A 23,577-nucleotide genomic window follows, 5' to 3' on the forward strand; every position below is an offset into this window, starting at 1 on the left:
TGGTATTCTATTGTTTAACAGTGCAGTTAATCACTATTGATTTTTTTAATCGCTCTACATTTCTGAGTTAATCGTATGAGTTAACCGATTCATCGACAGCCCTAATAAAGACACATTGTGAGGGATGACAGTCACAGACTAGTGGTCCGAATCGCTGTGATATCGCAAACAATTAGTAGTAATTTGAGTCTTCTCTACCTTTAAACTTCAGGAAAACTTGGGCTTGGAAGAACTCAGCTTGTGCAAATAAGAGCTTGAAAGTGTTGCTCCTAGCTATTGAAGTATGAGCAAATGCTAGCAACCCAGACCTCTGCATTTGTTGGGATCACAGATGTTGGTGATATGAACACACTGCATGTGCTCCTCCCTCTCCCCTGTGTACTGGTTCTTGGGAACCTGTAGTGAATTTAAATGGATGGACATTTCCTTCTCTTTGATTCTCTACAGGCTCATATGGACAGAGTTTATGGGGGAGGAGCACAATAATATATATTTGCACCATGCACACATCTGCAGTCCTAATAAATAAAGCAACCCGGCTTGTTTTTGTTTATCCTACCCAATTTTCATGCCTGTCTGTCTTGGGTTTTAATTATTTATGAAACAAATGTGATGAGTTGACATTTGGAAGATGTAGATGTGATGAGTTGACATTTGGAAGATGTAGAACAAAGATATAGAACAGATAGACATATTCATGCTTTGTTCACTTATAATTCACTCACATTCATTAACACGCATCAGCTGTAACACTGTCTTTATATGCCAAATGTATATTTTATTTAGCAGAAATTATAATTAAAGATATTGGAGTTTGGTGTAGTTTAGTCATGGAAGAAGATACCAGAAGGTTTATGGTTGGATATTGAGGCTTTTGCATATGCCATCTTAGTGAAAAGCAAGATACGCACAGAGCATATCTTTTCTAATGAAAGATCTGTCAATGATTTAGAGTAGGAAGTGATTTTTCTCCAGATTTGAGTCTGTTGCCTTTTGGTTTTTGTTTTTTTTTTTGCAGAAGCTGTCCACACCACGAGCCATTGTTTGGCTTTTTGTTATAACTGAATGTGTAGATTTTGTGAAAATGAGGGCCACTGTGGCAACCTACTAGGAGCTTTAAGAGCAGTATATCTTTGTTTATTAATAATTACACAAAAATCATGCCTTGCTGTGCCAGCACTAAGGGGGAAGATTACTGAACAGCAGTGCTGTTTGCAGTACGTAGGTTGTGGGCCGTCTCGATGTGAAAGAGAGTGGCTTATGATAGCCATGGGTCACTTAGTAGAACTCTGTGCATGTCACTTGAAGTGCCCTTGATCGAAGATGACAGCATTTGAGCATAGTGTAAGATTTTGCACCTTTACACAGAAATGGCCTTAAGGGCGAAATATTTTATTTCTGTGTATTTCTTCTCTATGGCTCTGGAGTATGTTCTGCCTTATTTAGAAAGAGGTACCAAAACCTTTGCAATACTTTCAAAACACCTCATTATCAGAATATATTTCTTCTGTAGTTAAGTCTACTGTAGAGCATATGACCAGTCAGTTTTGGAGAGACCAAGTCCTTTCTCCATGATTAATGTTGAGGCTACCTTTCGGGTTTCTTTTATGCAGTATTTGTTCTGTCACTGCCTTATTTTTTTCTTGCCTTGTCCAGTTGATAACTAAATTCCAGCTGTTTATTTGCCCTAGGTTTGCTCCTTTACTTGTGAGTGTGCTAGCAAAAAAGATAGGGAGGAGTGGGAGCCTGAAAAAGGATAGAATGAAAAGAATTTGCCTGGGTAGCTATTGTGTGCACCATTTGGCTTGCTAGTTGTTATTTTGCAAGGTAGTACTCTGAACGTCTCCTGTATCCCTTGTAGATTAAGATTTGTCAAAGTGTGTAGCCCGGGGACAGACACATGAGGGAGAGACTGCCTCTGTTCAAAACATTTCCAGGCATGAAGTGGTGTGTGCGCTGTGGGAATGTGGCAGGAAAGGCTCAAGTAAGTTCACTGCTTTATCAGTGAGGAGGCCTCCCCTGCGAGTAAATTTAATAAGTTATTTCCCTTGCATGGGTTGTGAAGTGGTTAGATTTCCTCTGAGCTTTTATCCTAACACTGTTCCTTAAACATTTGAAGTTAGTCTTTTTCTGGTGCAAGTAATAACTGTTAATCAAACCAAATAAATCAATGAGGTGTTAAAATTCTTCACTTGGTTGGAGGGGATTAGAGTAGGGTTTGTTCCTTTCCCCCTGTGAATATCAGTGTTTTTTAAACATCCATCCTTTATCTCCTATAGCTGTGTAGTCTGGCATTGGGCATGTGCATTAGTTTATCTGGGACTATCTAAATCTGGTAAGACTTGTGGCAATGAACTCTGTTAAGAATGGTGTCTGCCTTACAAGGTCAGACGTATTTGACTTCAGTATATTAGTATATAGAAGCTAAATAAGTGGTGTTATGACTAAGTGGAGTGGATTACCATTTTGACTCCTAGCGACTGCTGTCAAGATTATTCTTGTTCTTGCTTCTCACAAGCTCCATTTTGGCAGATGGGAAGTCTGCAGTTGAACTTGCCAAAGTCTGAATAATCAATTCTGTGTGTGCAACTAGTATTTTTCCATAAATTTTCAGATGACCTAAAAGGTAGAAATAACTTTAAAATACTTGAATTTGGCCTCTTAGTATAGTTTTTGCTTCAGCTTGATCTCTAGGGATCCAATCTTACGAGACCAACCTGTTCAGCTTTTAATTGTTCCTTTTTGTGTTTTGCTTTTGGTATGAAGCAATCTGAATTTATTGGTTCATCTGAAACCAGATTAGAATTTTTCTACAGTGAGTAAGTCATTTTAAATTGATTAGCTACTGTGCTAACATGCTGGCTAGTAATGGGGCAGGAAGTAAGCTGTGGCTAGGTTACACAGGCTGAAATAAAAACTTGTCAGCAAACTGCTTTGAGCTAATCCCAGGGAGGAAGTGAGCTATGATTGGCACTAAGTTAACTAATTGTAGAAAACTTATTTTTCAATGGGAGCCTTTAAAAATATATGTGCACATACACATTCTGCACTTTGTCTTGTACTGAAAAACTGTTTGGTCTATGAAGATCTCTCATGAAACCAGTGGCCCCAAAATGAAGATTGGAAGCATCTATCACACAGCATCTATAACTGCTTATTGAAGGTCTGCCACCAACTTTACCTTTTCTCCTTTCACTTCCAGAATAAATGAACAAAAAAATCAGACCTTGTCCCATTCAGGAAATCTTTTTGAGATGATTGTTTCTCAGAAAGTAATAAACAAAGGGGCATGGAGGAATTGGCAATCAGAATCACTGAAGATGTGGATTGGAGCACTGAGAATAGTTCTTACAAGAACTTTGACAAGTGTTGCTATAACATGAACTGCATTTTGATTCTCACTCAGTGTTAAATCAATTTACTACGCCAGTCCTTATGAGACATTTCCTCCAGTCCTTCTTTCTAATAATTTAGACATTAGTTTAATAACACTGTTGAACCTTGTTAAAAATAAAAAAAAACCCACCTTGGATTTTAATAATTTTTGGCTTGTAATGTGAAAGCTTTAATATTTCAAATACTTGTTTTCTGAAATTATTATACATATATAGCTTCTTCCCCTCTCCACCTCTGGCCAAATCCTTGGATGCTATATAGCAGGATAAAACACAGTGCAGTATATTTAAAACACAAATGCTGCTGAAGTACAAGCACTCCAAAACAAGTGTCAGATTGGCCAGTTTTAACAAAGGAGATAAATGAATTTCAGGGGAATGAGATAAATATAGGGCTATGTACAGTTATTCTGAAAATACCTTTGGAAGAAAAAATAGCTTTAAAAAAACTGGCTTTTAGAAGTGGGGAGGAACCAAATGAGATTTCTAGTGTAGAGGGAGTTCTGTATCCTAGGAACCACCTCAGTAGCAAACAGGATGACCTACCCACTTGCAAAGGTGGAAACCATAAAAGGATGTCATTCGAGCTCAGAAACCAATGCAAACCAAAGCCAGTCTCAAAAAAAATTCAGGGCCAACACAATGAAGGGCTATATCTAACAAGTTTCCTAGTAAAGTACCCACTCTCACCCTAATATATTCCTCTTTTTCATGAGTGTAGAGTGGTCAGACTAGTTTGCTACACCAGTACACTATTTGATATCGTCCTTGATAACAGTAGTACACTTCTGAGAATGCTGCAGAATTCTTCTCAGGCTTTTCATCTTTATTACTTTTATATTCGACACATCTTCTGTTTGTCTCTTGTGTGAACTGGGTTACACAACAGGTTCTCAGACTCCCTTCCTCCCACAGAGAAAAACAGTCTAGTACAATAATTGACTATAACAGGTCAGCAACCATTGGCACGCGGGTAATCTGCTTGCGGGCCGTGAAACATTTTGTTTACATTGACTGTCCGCAGGCATGGCCCCCCGCAGCTCCCAGTGGCCGCGATTCGCCGTTCCTGGTCAATGGGAGCTGCGGGAAGCGGCGGCTTGCACGTCCCTGCAGCCCATGCTATCTTCTGCAGTCATCTCTTCACCAGACCTAAGATGCCCACTTGTCTGAGATTTCAAGAAATTAGGGAACAAGTCTAATGAATGAGTCTCATGCGCCTCACTGAAGTATCTTCAAGCCATCTGGATAAAAGTCACACAGAAATGTGAATTAGACTCCTGTTTTGCCAGTACTCAGTAACTACTCGTAAGTGTCAGAATTGTAATTTTCATGCTTCTTGCAATCATACCCATAAAGCTATGATTCAGCAATCCTGCCAGTGCATGGTGATGCAAGAACAGCTATGTCAAGATGTTGCTGAGTGAGACACCTTTCCCTTCTATAGTGGCAAGGATGTGTGGGGGCAGGGGGAAGAAGGGCTAGCCTCAGACTGCAGATCTTGCATGCACTCTACAGTTTTTGCTCCAGCCGTTGTACAGAGTGCCAGCCTCTCTGCAGTGTTTCAAAAACACTTCCTGCCTCTGTGCAAACTGTTTCCCTGCAGGCTGAATAGGGAAGGAGAGTTCACACCCCAGTCTCTTGCATGTAAACCTGAGTTACAGCATGAATTGTAACCATTAATAAAAATAAAAATCACTTTTACATGTATCATAAAATGAGCTGCTGTGAGTGGAAAATTGTTTAAAATATCACAAACTCAAAATTGTTTCCATTTTGTAGGGTTTGAAGTGGACTCCTTTTTGTTTAAACATTTTTTGTAACTTCAAAGGCTTTCATGAAAATTGATTTAATAAAAATTAAACATTTCTTTTGGGAAAAAAGTCATGCTTATAGAACGTGAGCTATAATTGCAAGTGGTTAAACCTGGGTGTTTAATTTAATACTAATGCTTTTGTCACATTGGCCTGCAGCTCTACTCTCCCTGCTCCTCCCCACCATGTTGCTTGGGATCATTTTCTTCCTGAATGCTCCACATCCTTCATTCGGGCAAGGTCTTGGGTGTTTTCAAGCATTCTGGCGGGAAAAAAAAACTAAACAGCTGATGAGCTGGGCTTCAGAAGAGGAGATCTAAGAAATTTGCACAGCTGCTGTTCGGTCATTTTTAAAGTGCCTTTTTTTCTTATTGAATAGGTGGCATTGGTGATTTCCCAGTGCTCTGTTCCCCTAACCCTGATTGCTTTATTCCTCATCTCCCTCCCTCTCCCCCTAAAAAGGAACAAGTAGTTCTAGGCTAAATATTTTAGTACAGTTACTCCTGGGGGCATTCTGCGCTAAATTTTTTTTAGGTTCTCTGCACAATATTTTAAAAATCTGCAAATTTTATTTGTCAAAATAACACTACATAATCATGCCAGTTAGTTATTTTGGTAACGTATTTCGAAATACCTGTCAGCAAGTATGTCTGTAATAATACATACACAGCCACAAATTTCCCCAAAAGTAGACAGTTAAAGAAACGCCTATGACACCTGTAGTAAGAGGAGGCTCTAAGATATAAACCTTGGTATCAAAGGCCCGGTATGAGGCCTGAGGCCTGAACTAAAGTAATGATCAAGACTTTGCTAACATAAAGCAAAGTGAACTCTGAGCCAGAGGCAGGCCCTGCTCATGCAAGCTGGCAAGGAAAGGGCTGATGCTGCAAGAAGATACGTACCTAAAAGGTACTGAACACTAGAAATCAGAATATTCACATACTTGCACATTCCACACAGATAACAAGGAACAGGCTGACCCATCCCAGTAACAGGACCAAAAGGGTAATATGATGGATAGAGTTGTTTTGTTCGAACCAACATGTACAAGGTGAGAGGCGGTACCTTACTACGTAGAGAGGTTGTACCTTGCTACGTGGAAGGGTTGCACCTCAATACGTCAGGAGTGATGTGTAACTTGTTTATACCTGTGTATACGAATACATCCCTGGGGCGGTGTCTTTGTCCGGCCGAGGGGGCAGTGGAAAGTCCCGCCACTGACTGAGCCGAGTCTTTTGACCGTGGGCACATATTAGTAGTATGCCTTTTACTAGAGTAACAATCTAGGGGAACTATCGTTGTGTCCAATATGGCAATAAACCTAGCCGACGTGCCTTCGTACCTTACTAGACTCTGTGGTCATTGGGGGTTCTCTTCGGGTCTGCTGTGTCAGCTATTCGCGCAAAGCTGGGGCAGCACACAGAGGGAACACACGCACGCAACCGAGTGATACCAACAAGGAGAGAGCAGAGCACCACACCGGTAGCTTCTGACAACACTAAATTTTTTTAAATTCTCTGCACAATATTTTAAAAATCTGCAAATTTTGTCAAAATAACACTACATAATCATGCCAGTTAGTTATTTTGGTAATGTATTTTGAAATACCTGTCAGCAAGTATGTCTGTAATAATACAGACACAAATTTCCCCAAAAGTAGACAGTTAAAGAAACGCCTGTGTCACCCAGTTCCTGTTTCTCTGCCCTGCGCCCCCAAGAGCCCAGCCAGGGGGCCAGACACCCACAATACCTGCCCCACAGAGCCCACCTGCAGGCCCTCCCAGCCAATATACCTGAACCCTCTCCTCCCCAGAGTCCAACTGCAGGTCTACACTCACCCCCCAGCCCAGCTGTGGAGGCCCCCCTTGCCCAGATACCAGTTCCCCCCCCCCCCAAACCCAGGGATTCAGAGGGAGAAACAGCCTGTTGCAGTTTATTGCGTGCTGCCCTCTCCTTCCCTTACTGCATGCTGGGAACTGCAGCTGCCAGGAACTCTCATGCTCCCTCTACCTCCCTGCCCCCAGCAGTGTCTTGTATCTCTGAGCCTGGGCTCTGCTGAGTCCAGTGGCCCATAGTGGCAGCTAGCAGCACTGCAGCCCATTTTGAAGGTGGGGCAGGAGGGAAATTCTGTGTGCACAATGTTCATTTTTGCTTCTGCATTGCACAGTGGTACAGAATTCCCCCAGGAGCATACAGTGTAAAATAAGTTTTTGATGTGAATTGGCTTAAGGTTGCTCATACAGCTCCAAAAAAAAAAAAAAAAGAAGCTTAAGAATTTTAGGCTTGCACAAGAATATTAGAAAAAATGTTTGAAATATAAGTTGTAAACTATTTAATATTTAGTGTGAACTAATTTTAATCCCAGAATTATGATATCATAAATTTATCTATACAGCATACTATCCAAACTTCCCAAAAGAAATAAGACAATAAAATATGTCCCCTGGATAGCTGCTAATCGAAACTGCACAAGAACAAAACACAGGACAATTGTTCAGTTGCAACAGGGGGTGAAGATAATATCAAGGCGCTCAAAAGAGAGGCATGTGTGCACAAGAAAAAAATGGTAAATATAAAAGAAAAAGCTGGCACTTATATTTCTGTCACTTTCTGCAAGTAAAGAACTAGTAGTTGCTGTTATAGACGCAGACTTTAAGGCCAGAAGGGGCAGTCATGATAATCTAGTCTGGCCTCCTGCATATTGCAGGCCACAGAACCTTACCCACCCATAACCACTGCCTGAGGTACTAAAGTCCTCTAATCTTGTTTTAAAGACTGTTATAGAGAATCCATCATTTACTCTAGTTCAAACCAGCAAGTGACCTCTGCCCCACTCTGCAGAAAAGGTGAAAAACCTGACCGGGAGGTCACGGTCTCTGGCAGTCTGACTGGGGGAAAAATTCATTATTCTGTTAGATCTACCACAAATTCCGCTCTAGAACTCTTAAAGAACGGGGACAGCGGTTTAAGGTAATCCTCATGGAGGCAACTCTATGCCCCCACTCTAATCCGGACTCAGAGGACCCGGCTCCTAACGCGCCCTCGACGCAGAGTGCCCTGGCACAGTTGTTAAGTTCAGTGCCAAGAACGGACTCATCCCAGGACGCTTGGCACCAGCATGACTCCTTGCGAGGCCCGGCTGAGAGCAGGCATGGATCCCATTCACCGGTGCCTCAGAAGAAAAAGAAGCCAGTCACTCATTCACCTCTGGCTAAATCCAGAGAAGTGAGACCTCAGACAGGCCACAGCTCCAGATTCCTTACTCGGGCTGTGTTGACTCCTGCCCAGGTGAGGCAGTTGAGTCTAGGTCCCCCAGGGTCACCAGTCCCTACACAACAGCTACAGCTCTCTTCCACGCCGGAGGCTTACCAAGCCACTCGGGACCTCCTGCACCTTACAGCACCATTCTTGCCCCCAAGGAGGGAAGAATCTCTAGTGCTGGTGGACGACCCCACTGCCGGCAACGGGCCCTCCATCTTCGTCGGTGCAGACCATTGGCACCGATGCTGCCCCAAGAGTCGAGGGATCCCCTGGGGGCGGATGGCAGGGGGATCTGCTCCTTATAAGTGCTTCCTCTTCATCATCTGATGAAGCATTGGCGGGTATAGCTGTAAGCCTAGCACTCGAGGACAACAAGGTTCTGCAGCAGTTGCTGCTCGGGGTCTGGGCATTAAGGCCGAGGAGGTAGTTGAGGCAGCTGATCCCATGGTGGACATCCTCGCCCCCTCAGGATCTTCCCGTATTGCCCTACTAATTAAAACCATTGTTGGACACCACCAAGACCCTGTGGCAGACCCCAGCTTCCTTGCTGCCCACCGCCAAGTGCAATGAGAGCCGTTATTTCATGCCCTCCAGAGGTTTTGAACATTTATACTCCCACCCACCCACCCCCTGACTCTCATGTTGTAGATGCTGTTAACGAGCATAAGAGACAAGGTTTCCCAGGGCCCTCCCTCAAAAGGCAGGGAGGCTAAACGACTAGACCTTGTTGGGAGAAAGGTCTATTCTACAGGGGGTCTGCAGCTCCATATCTCGAACCAACAGGGCATCATCAGCAGATACTCGTATAAAACCTGTACGGCGATGGCCAAATTTACGGAGCCACTCCTTTTGGACTCCTGAGCCGAGTTTTCAGCCTTGGTGGAGGAGGAGAAGCTAGTCTCCTGGGCTTCCCTCCAGGCCGCATTGGATGCTGCAGATGCCGCCACTAGTGTCATGGCGACATCTGCAGCACGAGGAGAGGCTCCAGGCTCCAAGTCTCGGGGCTCCCTTACATGGTTGAGCAAACTTCAAGACCTCCCATTTGGGGGTGTGACTCTTTTTTCTGAAAAGACAGACGAGGCTACACAGCTTGAAAGACTCATGAGCCACCCTCAAGTCGTTGGCCCTGCACACTCCTGCCACACAGCGGAGACACTTCAGATTTCAACCTCCTCCGAGAGGTTCCCGATGAGATGGTTTTCGGAGGAGGAACAGGAGTGGAAGGAAGAGGCAACACCAATCCTTCAGCCAGGGCTCAGAGGTCTGACTTTATGGCTGCCAGACTTGTTGATGCAAAACAAGAGCGTGACTTGGTCCTTCCTCTGCTTAAAGCCTTCTCATTTGTGACTATCAGTCCTGGTTGCAAGGGTGCGATCAGGTAACGTTTTAAAGCATAAACCAGTCTCGTCGCAGTTGTAAACTTGATTGGCTGTGTAGCAACCTTCCTCCAGCAACTTTTTAAGTTCAATTGCGTAGGAGTCAGCAGCCTCTTTATCAGCTGAGTGGATTTCCCCAGACCCAAGAACTTGGCTTATAGTGTGCCTTTTCTTGAATCTGTCCTGCCAGCCGTTAGTCGTCTTAAATTTAGATTCATTTTGGTTGATAAGGTGATCAAATTTCTTTGCTTGAGCTTTCAGAATAGGGCCAGAAATGGGAACTCCTTCTGAGCGAGCCCGGACAAACCATTGATACAAGGCTGAATCTAGGCTTTCGTCATTCGCAGACTTGACCTTTTTACACTGTAAACCAGTTTCTTCTTCAAGAATGCGGGGTAGGCTATGGAGCTTTTCTTTTTTTCCCCACCCTCGCAGAGTGGACTCGCTAATTCCTAGATCTCTAGCAAGCTGAGTTTGTTGTTTGCCCTTCTTTAGTTGATCCAGGGCGTACAGTTTCTCTTGGGCAGAAAACAACTTGCGTTTTGTGAGCTGGCGTATCCATAAAGGTATTTTTTTAAAATATAGGAAATTAATAACAAGTTCATAGGCAAACACCTTACATATATACAACTGAAGAACTAAATGCAATGGGCCTGCAATGGCCACGAGTCACTTTATCCTGTAAGACCGGAAGAATACAGTTTCTTTATAAATGTCATAAAAAAATTATTCCTGCTAAACGCGAACGGTATTACGGACTTAAAGGGGAGCCAACTTATGATCGCATTATATCCGAATTCACGTTATCGTGGGGTGTGTTATTGCGAGGTTTGACTGTGCCTCAGGTTTGTAGTCAACGGTACTCACTACCAATTTATGGTCCTCCTGTTTGGCTTGTCAACAGCACTTCGAGTCTTGCTGCGTTCTTGCGGAGGCATCAAGTACGGGTATTTCTCTACCTCGACGACTGGCTGATCAAAAACCACTTCAGAACCCAAGTGGAAGTTCAGTTCACGTTTATCAGAGCCACCTTTGACAGCCTGGGTCTACTCCTAAATAAAGCGAAATTGGGCTGTGATTCTGGAAGGAGCAGAACTGCTGGCACTTCCTATTGCATCGCGTGGCAAAGAGGTTTATCAGGGGAAACCCCCACCTCTGGAACACTGAAATTGTGACATCTGGGCAAAGGGACCACTCAGGGCTGAGGAACGACCTGCTGAGGTGGTCTGCCAGCTGGTTCTGTATAAAGCCTGCAGGTGAATTAAATGTTCACGACTCCAAGGTGCGCCTAGACTGACCCGACAGATGCTGCTAAGAGGGAAGCCTGCCTCTCCCGCAGCTGTGTTTGGAGGGCTCTTGTCAATTTCGAACAAAACATCAAAAATGCAAAATTTTCCATGAGAAGACTTTTCAAGAAAAAATTCCCTCTTCAGGAGAACTGAAACACAAATTTTTGCATTCCCAGCTGCCTTCAGAGCCTCATTTGAGGGATGACAAAGGGACACAGGAGGTAGAGAATCAGGGTCTTGGCCTTCCCCGAAAGCGTGTTTTGTTTTTTGTTTTGTTTTGTTTCTGTCCCTTTCACTGGGGGACAGTGAAATTGACAAGTGCCTTGCTGGCAGGTAGCTGCCATTTCAGTTTTTCCAGAAGAAATTTGAGTTTCTTGGCAAAACTAAAATTTTCCCAGAGAAACTTTTGGTTCTGCAAAAAAGACATTTTTGTCAGAAAATCAGATGAAAAATGTTCAACTAGCTCTGTTTGGCATGTCTTCAATCACACGTAATTATTGACAATATTTGAAAACAATTAGGCCTATGCAAATTGATGTATCATTTTTATTCTAACAACATTCCATACAGACATCTGTCAAATGGTGTTCAATTTGTTCTAAATAAATAGGGATTTAAAATAAAATCTGTTTTCTGCTACATGGGTGTCCTTGAATCAATAGCTCTAGGATTGTGAGTCCATGTATCCCCACCCCCACAGATATGCACATTTTTATCCAAGTTCCATTGAAAGCTAGCCATAGAGAGTCTGCCCTTTGAGTTTCACCTATGTCGTTTATTCCCAGCACATGAGATCTGGCACTATCAAGAGACCTCCATGCAAATTTTTCTCCTACTCTGCACTGTCCCTTTTAATAGGGATTCATGCTGTTCAAACACCTTCCATTTTGCTAGAATCAGTATCTCTCATGAAAATCTTTTTGTGTATGTTCATCATCCCTACCTTGAAATAATGAAATTTTGGAATTCTGTTGCCTCAGAATGTAGGTGTTGGAAAATAGAGAGGGTCCTGCATACAGCTACAAACATTTGAAAGCATCGATAAACTCAGCAAAGCTTTGGGCTTTGAAAAAGTCACTTGAATCTAAACAACTAACTCTCCACTGTATTCAGATATTGCAACCATATCTATTCCTACCTCATCAGAGAAAAGTGTCCTGAAGACAGATTCTTCTAGGTAGACATTATACAGCATTGACAGCTGTCCCACATCAATCTCTCAGATAGCAACTGTCCAATTTACCGTTAAGCTACTGGACCCTTGCATAGTACTACCTGGCATTATAAAGATATTTGTAGAGAAACTATATTACATAGATGTTTATGGCAACAATTAATTTATGCTCTATTTCAGACTGCATGATATAAGACATGACACTCTTGTGGTCTTTGAAGTGAGCCTGCTTTGTTTAGTAGTTAGGAACTGGCACTGTACAGCACTCATTGGTGAGAGGCTAGATGATGGCAATCAGTTTATAGTTTCTCTGCCAAGAACATGTCAACCTACAAAGATGCTATACAGCACAATATCTGTGCTGTGAAAATAAGATGTGTTGATAAAAGATGTCATACACATTTTACCCTGACTCCTTTAAATGACATGGAAAATGGTTGCTCTACTGGTGTGTGCAAAGGATCAGTCAAGTTCCGCACCAGTGTAGTAAAGTTGGCTGAACTGGGTGAAGACCTATGGGGTGTCCATTTTCCACATAGTTTTGGGGAGGGGGAAGAGAGGTGCTTAGCATGGTTTTCTTAATGAAGACAAAGAGTTGCAGGAATCATGAGGGAGCCATTTGCTTCTTGATTATCACCAAGATGCAGTTTAGTAAGCATCTTTCTTCACAGTGTATGTTTTCTATTAGTATGCTCCTGTCAAGGTATTATTCCCACTTTGAACTTTAGCATCCAGAAAGCGGGGACCTGCATGTACCCTTCTAAGCTTAATTCCTAGCTTAGATCTGATAGCGCTGCCACCAACCAGAAATTCCAGTGTTTGGTACACTCCTTGTCACCCAAAACCTTCCCTGGGGGACCCAAGACCCAAACCCCTTGGGTCTTAAAACAAGGAGAAATAAATGATTTCCCCTCCTTTCCCCCTCCCAGACTTTCCCCTCCGTGGGTTACCCTGAGAGACTACTGTGACCCAAACTCCTTGGATTTTAAAACAGAGAGGAATTAACCTTTCCCCCCCTCCTTCCCCCCCCCCCCAATCCCTGGTGAGTTCAGACCCAATCCCCTTGGGTCTTAAACAAGGGGAAAAAATCAATCAAGTTCTTTAATTAAAAGCTCTCTTTTTTAAGAAAGAAAAAAGTAAAAATTATCTCTGCAAAATCAAGATGGAAAATGTTTACGGGGTCTTCAGCTTATATAGACTAGAGGGACTCCCTCCCCCCTAGCCTAAGATACAAGTTACAGCAAACAGAGGTAAAAACATCCTTCCAGCAAAATATACATTCAAAAGTTAAGAAAACAACATAAGCTTAATCACCTAATCTAGCTAGTACTTACTATTTTGAATGTGAGACTGTTTTAGCAAGATTGGAGAAAGATCTGGTTGCACGTCTGGTCCCTCTTAGCCCCAAGAGCGAACAAAGAACGAAACAAACAGCACAGACAAAGACTTCCCTCCGCCAAGATTTGAAAGTATCTTGTCTCCCGATTGGTCCTCTGGTCAGGTGTCAGCCAGGTTCACTGAGCTGCTTAACCCTTTACAGGTAAAAGAGACATTAACCCTTAACTATCTGTTTATGACAGCTCCATATTTCATTATGAGTAGAGACAGTAAAAATCAGCAGGCTATTATGGGGGGAAATCCTGTGTGGGTTTTCCCAAATGTGGAACTTCTCATCTAGGTTCTGGCTCTCCTTGGCCTTTCTCCATTTTGGTATTAATGGAGGCATTTGAACACAAGGACACTGCTGTTTTTTTTTGTTTTTTTTTTTAAATGGGAATCCCAGTAGCAGCCAACCACTAGTAGCTCTCAACATTGTGCCTGTCTTCTAGCCCAGTTGTCTCAATTATCTGAATAATCAAGAAGCTAAAAGCACTGGTTTTTCTTTGTCTTGCAGGAGACAAGAAGCTCAGTCTTGTCATTTGAGCAGCTCCTGTTTACTTTAACAGTTAAATGTTTCTTAAAAAACAAAATGCTAAAGTCTTGGGAAATGAACAGTTCAGGGATTCTTTCTGTTGCTCGCCGCCTTTAATCCTTCATCACCTTGCATTCGTCCCACCTGGTTATACTGCCCACCCAATTTTAACATTACCGCCTATAATTTACAAAAATGCTTATCCACAAAAATCAGGTCAACAAATTACTAGACTATCAAATATCATTTATTTAAAAAAAATCAATTTCAAACAGCTTCTTAGTAATTGTGAATATACTTTTGCAAATTTTAGGCAATGTAACTCGGGGATAAGAGTGAGTGAAGGTTTATGAGCAGGGAAAATTGAATTATCTGGGTCTCAACTTTTCATTTGCAGATTTTTTTTCATCTTGAAGCATTAATGTGTTTTTATTTAAGCGCAGAAAAAAAAAGTGTACGTTGTACAGTCAGTTCAAGCAATCAAGCCTTTTGGGATCCAGCTGCATAAAAGGCATAATGGAAATGCAGGGCTATTATCGCTATCTCTTGTGGAAATCCCAGCATGCAAAATTTCATGCTGAAGAATAATAAAAAATTGTTTCAGAATGCTCCCAAGTTTGAATATTTTCTTAATTGATGTATGTTTCAGTATTGGATGTAAATACTTCAATAATCGTAATGGCTCTTCAGTCTGGGTCAGTTACTGTTTGCCAAGAGAGCACCTTTCATTCAAGTATCTTAAAGCATTTCCCAGAGGTGAGAAGACCCATTTTATGGACTGGCAAATAGGGGCAAAATGACTTTGCGTAGTGGAACTGGCTGGTTACAGATACCATTTATTACTGATGTATATTAAGCCACTTCCAGCCTCATCCATAAGACAGCCGAAGGATTGTTTGAGTCCTGGCATGCTTTTGAGGTAGAGTTCTGTCACATTTAATTGATGGTTATTTTGGAAGGACCCAGGGTAGCTCTTCTTGCCATGTTTTCTTTCAGACATTCCTTTTCCATTGAATAGGGGTAGTGTGTCTTGTAAGGGATTTGTATTGGAGGTGTTGTTTCTAGGGCGCATATAAAATTTTTTTCTATTTGTATCATTCATAATTGGTGGCTGCTGGAATTATTGTAATTAGTCTTTTCCTTATCTGCCTTCTGTGACCCTGATTAGTTTGAATTTTTGACTTGGTTTACTTTTGGAACTTCTCTTGCAGATCTGAGGTACCAGGAAGGGTGGTGTCTAGTCAGCATATGTAAAAGTAGGCCATTCAAAAGCAGGTAGTAGCAAATGTGCTGCTAGGCGGAGAGGAGGAACACTATTTTCATTAAATATCTACTTTAGTGTTAACAGAGTGCTTGTCACTGTGTGGAACCTAAATGCTGTCCCTGCCCCGAAGAGTTTGCATTATAAATAGGCTTGGTGGAATTCATTTAAACAGATATCAATGTTTGGTTTTAAGTATTTTGATTATTGATTTAAATTTTCACAGTTGCAGGAAATTGTGGTGGGGTCAGGCAATAATTATTTAACAATTGATGTTGAGATTCGAAAGGTTAAAACTTGATAACAGTTGAGAAACACAAATCCTCAACACCACATTTCAAAATATACAAAGTAAATGTCCTTAAACCAAACTCAAAGTACTCAAGCAGCAGTTTCCTTTCTTTGCCTATCTGTAAATTTGTATTATTGATGAAAAAATATTTGTCAGTTTGTGTACGGTGAAATTGACATTTACGACACCTAGAGATAAAAATATCCTTTGAAGCCTAATTATAAAATGGATAAGAAAAGACTTAGATCATGGTGTTAGCTTAGTTAACATGCCTGGTACACCTTCCAGTGGAAATGCATCCTCCTTCCTTTGTAGTTAGTTTTGCTGGCAGTTTGGAAGGAATCCGGCATTTGTTTCTAGTGCTTTGTTACCTTACATTTGCCAGTCATTTTTATACCTGTCTCCTATTTTCCATTTCAGGGCTTTGTCTAGCCATTAAGAGCCATGTCTGATAACGGAGAACTGGAAGATAAGCCACCAGCCCCTCCCGTCCGAATGAGCAGTACCATCTTCAGTTCAGGGGGCAAAGACCAGTTGTCTACCAACCACAGCTTGAAACCCCTGCCCTCTGTACCAGAAGAGAGAAAACCTAGGAACAAAATCATCTCCATCTTCTCTGGCACTGAAAAAGGTAAGAGAGCTCAGAGCAGACAAAACAACCGTCCATGAGTACTGGATATGTTTCCCCTTGTTCTTTCTTTATGCTGTGTGAGTGTTGCAAACACTGAAACAAGTCCATGCTATGAAGATTAGTGTCTATCAGATCTCATTATACTAGTCTTTCCAACTGCAGATAATACCTTCTTTAAGGAAGTGCTAATGTCCAGGATACACGTTTGATTTGGCTAAGAGGAAACTGAAGGCCCTTGAACGTGGACTGTTGGGGGGATGAGGAGGGGAGTGGGGAACGAGGACACTATAACTAAATTGGTAGCAGGCAGAAAAACCCTCCAGAATAAAATTCCATTCTACCATCTTAAATCACCCTTCAGAAAACCCCTTCTACCTTCTGCTCCCCTTACTCTTCATAGTGTCTGCTTTTTATCTCTAGTCCTACACTTAGGTTAAAAGCCCTTTTTGTTATGGACATGTACAGTGCAGTGTACTGTACTCTGATGCTTGATCTCCTTTTGGAGCCTCTGTGCGCCACTGCAATGCAAATAAATAACGCACTAGCCTTCCTTCCACATGCACCCCATTTATAAAATTGTATTTGAGCAAATAATAAATTACAGCCCTGGACGTTGGTTTTAGCCTTAACTTAAATTTCCCTGCATTTCAGAACCATAGGAAAAAAAATTAAAATCACCAAATTAATTTGCTAACAGAATCTATACCAAATAAATCCTGTTACACAGTGAGCCTCCTTTAGACCTAATATATCGCTGGGCCTTTTAGAATTTAATTAATGACTTTTTTTGTATGAGTATTCTCCTTTGGAGATTATTATTATATCTGCTAAGCATGTACTACTATCTGAGAATTAGAAATTGTCACTGTAGAGGAGCAAATATTTAGACATTAAAATAGAGCTATTTTAAATGTATTGGTATTAGCGTGGTTGGATTTTGTGGGTGAGGGACTAGAGTAACATGTTACTATCTGATGTTATTACTAGGAAACCAGTTTTAGCCTCACTGTTTTTACTTCTATTTAATATATTTCATTCTAATACCTCCTGGTTCTGCTCTTCCCCTCCCTGCTTCTTCTTTTGCCTGATATACGCAGCGGGACTGTTTCAGTCATGCTGACACAGGTTTCATCACCTTGCTTGGAGAGACTTTGTTCCTCTAATGATTTATTCACCATATTGAGTCTTTTTCCCCTAAGGCAGTTCTTACTTCACTCATCTGTCTGTCCCAATAGCAGTCAGTCCATGACTATGCTTTACCTCTTAGAAGAAACCCCAGAGGCAGGATCATGCATATTCATAAGATGGCTTTCAGTATTCTTCTGGAGTTTCTCTACAATGGATAACAGGCATTAACCTTGGGGAACGGACTATATATTCTGGAATAAGGTCACTTTTATTCTGGAATAGTGTCCAGACAAGTGAGTCATCCAGCAGCTGTGGTGATCAGTTTCCCTGTGTAGACAAGTCCTCAACAATGAAGGCCTTGTCTACACTAAAGGGAAATGTCGATCTAAGCTATGCAACTTTAGTTAGGTGAATAACGTAACTCAAATTGGCATAGCTTAGATCTACTTACTATGAGGTCCACGCTACACTGTGTTAACAGGAGACACTCTCCCGTCGACTGCCCTTACTCTTCTCAATCTGGTGGAGTATTGGAGTCGACATCTCAGCGATCAGCGGTTGATTTAGCGGGTTTTCACTAGATGTGTTATATCGACCCCTGGTGGATTGATTGCCACAGCATCAATCCTGCTTGCTGTACGAGGGAGAGGGAAGGAAGAGGAGGGCTAATGTCAAGGTGTCCTCCTCCCCTCTGCTCCTGCACCCCACTTACTCCATCTTCCATACAGCAGGGGGGACACACCAGGGCTCAGGATGGAGGGAGCTTGCAGCAGCTGCGGTCTCAGCAAGCTGATCTAATTAACAAAGCAGTGTACTTAAAGGGGAAATGCGCGTATCTTCCTGGATTCCTGCTGCCTCTTAGAGTGAAAGTGTTAACCCTTGAGGGCTCAGCCAATTGCTAGTTCATTATTTGGCAGTAAGGGAAATATCCCACCTTCTGACACCTCCACCTCAACCAAGCTTCACAATCATCATTACTGTGTACCAGTATTAAATTGTTTGTTTAGAACTTATACTGTGTGTGTGTGTGTGTGTGTGTGTATGTATGTATGTATGTGTATATATGTGTCTGTCTGGTGAAAAATATATCCCTGGAACCTAAAACCCTCATTTACATTAATTCTTATGGGGAAATTGGATTGGCTTAACATCGTTTCGCTTAAAGTTGCATTTTTCAGGACTGTAACTACAGTGTTAAGTGAGGAGTTACTCTGCCTAGTTGCCAGGGGATGCTCCAACCCTGTCCACCCCTTCCTGCAAGCTCCTTTCCCGCCTCTTCCTGCCCCTGCTCCTCTCCCCTCCGCCCCCTAGTGCTTCTTGGGTGCAGTGGAACAGCTGGGAGGGAGGGGAAGAAACTGATCAGCAGGGCTGTTGGCATGCTGGAGGGGGGAAGTGCTGACCTGCCTCTCTGTTCTTTTTTTTTTTTTTTTTTTCTTCTATGGGTATGGATGGTACATCTATCTATCCTCCAACTCTGTACCCACAGGAAATTTTATATATATAACAATTTGGAAATGTTTTGAGCAACTCATGTTAGGGGAGCTGTGGATCAGGAACCCCATGACACAATACACAGCAACTTGCTTTCCTTTGATCACTCTCAGTTCCCTTGTTTAGGAAACATGATTACATTATTCTAATGGCTTTTACTAGAGCGTTTCATTTTCCATCTGTTTGAAAGTAAAATCAGAGTCTGTACATGTATTTTAGAGCACTTTCAAATATCACTCTTACACCAGAAAATTTGATCACCGAGCATAACTTCCAGAAGAAGCCCCTGCAGAATTCAGGCAGAGAACAAGGAACATGCATAAGACACTTAAAAACTGCCAAGGGTAGAGCTTGAACTCATGCCGCCTGGTTGTAGTTCAGGTTCAATGACCACATTTCATCTTGAGCCACCCAGTTACTGTGATGACAGATTGCCTGGAAAACAATTTGCTGCAGATGAACATTTCTGCCTTTTAGACACGTCAGCATGGCATTTCCTGACCTCGAATTACAAATGTTGCCCTTAATAATTTATTCAGTACAATCCTCTCCCGCTCAGAGGGATAGTGAGTGCCATCCCTTAGCTGAGGTAAATCCTGAGCGAGTGAGATCAATTTGTGGGAGATCAGAGCCTTAGTTTAAGGTGAGTACAAAACAAATTAGAAGAACCAAGTGATTTTACAAAATGCCAGGTTTTTCAAGAAGTTTGTAACTTGAGATTCCAGATTTGAAATTCTAACCCTACTCCTCACCTCCATGAGGGACTGCAAATTTCAAGACAATCCAAGTCAATGTGAGGATGTAGAGCATGTAGAATTAATTCTTTTAAAAAGTAATTGACTCTCAACCTTAGTTCCAACACTCCGCTATAACCATAACACCTCTAGCGTGGGGCAGTTCTGTCAAAATAAATACATTTGCTGTGTTCACTCAATGTTGGTGTTCTACTTGTTGCCTTTTTAAGTGATCATCCTTGGAATAAGTCAGAACAAGCTTTCTTATGTGGAATATTTATTAGTGATTGAGCTAAGATTCCTTCAGTGTAATTTGGGGCATTTTTTAGTGTTTTTTAAAATATTTCATAACCCGGGGTTGTGGTTTTCTCCAGGATTTTACATTTCTGCTTGTTTTGCTCCCCATTAGCACCACCTTGAAAGATCCCATATTTTAACCTCCATCTGAGTAGTTCTGTGTACATGTCTTGCTCTCAAGCCTTTCAACCATGAAGGTAATTGGAAAATGGCCTGAGGGGTGCTCCCTCCTCTCCAGAGGCTCCGAACACTACTAATTCTGCAACACTCTGAGCTAGTGTTAGCGCTGAGAATAAGGAATCATATCTTAAACCGATTTGTGGTTTGAAACAAAGGTGTCACACTGTACTAAAGGGAGTCCCTTTTAAATACAGAACTGTAATGCAAATATAATTAGAGGTTCAGAAATAGGGTGGCCTCACAGTGGCCTTGTTAAGGAGCCTCAAGTACCTGCTGCCAAAGTGTGACTCATCGATACAGCCTCTTGGCTCAGTTCTGCTGCCTGTATTTGTTTAATGTATTTCTGTGGTCTGTTATTTCTGTGGGTGGAGCAATGGTTCTTAGAGTCTTTGCCCAGTGTACTAATAAGATGTGTATTTGATTTAAAGAAGAAGGGTTTATTTGTGTAGCACATGCCTGGGGATTTAAACACCAAGTTATGTCCTCTAGAAGCCATCAAATGCTTCAGACCAAGAGTCTTTTTGAGGAACATAAGTCATTTTCTGTTTCCACACAATTAGAAGCAAAAAGTTGGTCAAGGTGTGATGCCCTAATGCTTTCATATAAAGTGATAATCAGGTTTTCCTAGTCCTTTAGTTGAAGTATTTTTCTTTATAAGAGCATTTGTCAATCCATTTACATTTTGGCTTCCAGACCTGTGCAGCCATATTAAAGATATCCTGTTTATAACAGCAATGTCTTTCCAATATATTGTTCAGTTCTAGGCAGGCCACATGGCTTTTCAGTTCTAAATATAGTCCTTAATTCCCTTTCCTTTCCTTTCCTGTTAGTGTGAGGGTCTGTACAGTTGGAAATACAGTAAAAGCTGGTAATTAGAAACAAATCCTCGGCTCCATGTTTGAATGAATACCCAACTGTGAAACCCCAGTGGATAAAGTCTTATTTTTATTAACTATTGTCTGGCCCACTTTGCTCAACTGTAGCATGTGCTGTTCCCCATATTTCTGAATCTCCATAGACACATTACAGTTAAAATTGAGGCTGCTTATAACTTAACCTTTTTTTTTATTTATTTATTTCCTGGACTGAAATTTGACATAATGCTTAGTCTTAAGGTGATTTTAAAACAAACTAAATATAATTTGAGCTGCAATGTTTGTTTATTTTAAAATGTCTTTAAAATTTATAGCATCACCTTCACTGAAAAGGTTATTTTGTTTAGAAACTTGTAAAGCAATAATTAAGTCAGACAAAAATAGGTATTTAAAAATGGGTGCTGTGCATGCACTGTACTTCATTTATTATAATAAGCACAATGTGGCATTATTACTGGATTGATGCACGCTAGAATAAATGCAGCTGTTTATCAGTAAGTGGATCTAGTGTCAGAATCTGCAGTTGTTTCCAAGATCACACACTGAACATACCTGATGGTAGGTCAGGCTCCCCCATGCCCTGCTACCCAGTCCCCTCTCTTCAAAGAGATCTTGAAAGCCGCACCCACCCCCATTTCTCCCTCCACTAGGGAGTGACCACTAAAGGACACAAACTCTTCCTGGGAGGAAGAAGAGGGTAGTGGAAGCAGCAGTCAGTATACCTGTCAGTGTTTCTGGCTTACCTGTGGTGTCACCAACTTAATTGTGGGTACGTTTTTGTTTAAAGGAGACTTGATAGTTTGTGGAGGAGATGGTGTAAAAATGGACCTTGAGCAGAGTATGGCCAGCTTGGGGAAAAAAGGAGGTAACAAGGGAACTGATTTGTATTTAGGATTTTAATTTAAAAATATAAAAAAGGGAAAAGGCAAAGATTTTTGTTTAAAAGCCTGAAATTAAACAACAATGGAAATAACCTAATAGTTTGTTTAAGAAAATAGCTAATTAAAAATGTAATTGAATCTGAATAAGGCTGTACACATAGTTCATCTGTCTAACTGCATGATCTTATACATATTAATCTTTCTGATTCATCACCGTTTCCCCTTTCTGTGGCTTGTTACACCCACTTTTGCATCTTGTCTTAAATTAGATACTCTTTGAGACTGGAGAGACTTATGTTTTTGTACAGCACCTGACACAATAGGGTCCTGATTCTGATTCAGGTTTTGAGTGCTACTACAATATAAATAACTTTCAATGCAGTGAATTAGCAGTTCTTACACTGAAACTTAAACTAAAATTTAAATGTTGCAGGACTGTCTGCTCCATGGATTTATGAAAAGTTCATATCCAAATTTCAGAATAAATATAAGGATATATTACTGCTCAAAGATTTTCATTGTATTAAACATGGACAATGGGGATCTTCTATCTTGTGACTGAAACTTCTCTGAATTTAAGTGGATGGTTTTCAATGTTGTCTTTTAGGAAGCAAGAAAAAGGAAAAGGAAAGGCCAGAAATTTCTCCTCCATCAGACTTTGAACACACCATCCATGTTGGCTTTGATGCTGTTACTGGAGAATTCACTGTAAGTATACCTGTCCTAGAACTATTCAGAAAGCCATAGGGTTCCTTGCTGAAGTGAGGAGAATTTGTCACTTAAGAATAAGGTGTAAGTTAGTCTGTTCCTTTCCATCACAAGTCATTTACAGTGCCTGCCACACTGAGACCTTGGTTGGCCCCATAGGTATTACTGCAATATAAATGTTTAACATAGGTATGCTCACAGAATGTGCCAGGTGTGCCCAGGCATACCCTAATGCCCGCAGGCTGGATCTGGCCCCTCAGGGCTTTGGATCTGGCCCACGGGATTTGCCCCTTATGGTGCCGCAGGCCCGCTCTGCTCTCAGAAGCGGTCGGCACGGCGCCATGTCCCTGGGGCCCTGGGGAGAAGGGGCAGGACAGCAGAGGGCTCTGTCTGTTGCTCCAGGCAGTGCCCCCTGCAGCTCTCATTGGCTGGGAATGGGGAACCGCGGACAGTGGGAGCTTCGGGGGAGGTACCTGGAGGTGTGGCAAGGGCAGTGCGCAGAGCCCTCCACTTCCCCTCCCCCAGGGGCCGTGCAGGGACATGGTGAGTGGTGCAGCATGGGGTCAGGGTAGGCAGGCTAGGAGCACTCTGCTGCAGGTAAGTGGCGCCAAGCTGGAGCCCAAACCCTTCCTGCACCCCGCCCCCCCAACTCCTTGCCCTGAGCCTCCTGCCTGCACCTTGCACCCCTCCTGCACCCCAACCCCCTGCCCTGAGCCCCCTGCCTGCACGCCATACCCCTTCTGCACCCCAACTCCATGCCCCGAGCCCCCTGCCTGCACCCCTTCTGCACCCCAACTCCCTGCACTAAGCCCCCTGCCTGAACCTCGCACCCCAACCCCCTGCCCCAAACCTCCTGCCACACCCCATACTCCCTTCCGCAC

General features: G+C 42.2%; 1 protein-coding gene across 6 annotated transcripts in view; it reads left to right on the plus strand.

Annotated features, from left to right (window-relative positions):
- Positions 1 to 23,577, plus strand: part of PAK2 (p21 (RAC1) activated kinase 2) — an 85,435-nt gene that overhangs the window by 24,558 nt on the left and 37,300 nt on the right. For all 6 annotated transcript variants that reach the window (XM_050965546.1, XM_050965540.1, XM_050965543.1 and 3 more), the window contains 2 exons: positions 16,192 to 16,402; positions 22,596 to 22,696. In XM_050965546.1, coding sequence (XP_050821503.1) covers positions 16,216 to 16,402; positions 22,596 to 22,696 — 288 coding nt within the window. In that variant the 5' untranslated portion in view covers positions 16,192 to 16,215. The remainder of the gene's footprint in view (positions 1 to 16,191; positions 16,403 to 22,595; positions 22,697 to 23,577) is intronic.

This window comes from Gopherus flavomarginatus, chromosome 8 (assembly GCF_025201925.1).
Source record: "Gopherus flavomarginatus isolate rGopFla2 chromosome 8, rGopFla2.mat.asm, whole genome shotgun sequence".
NCBI lineage: Eukaryota > Metazoa > Chordata > Testudines > Testudinidae > Gopherus > Gopherus flavomarginatus.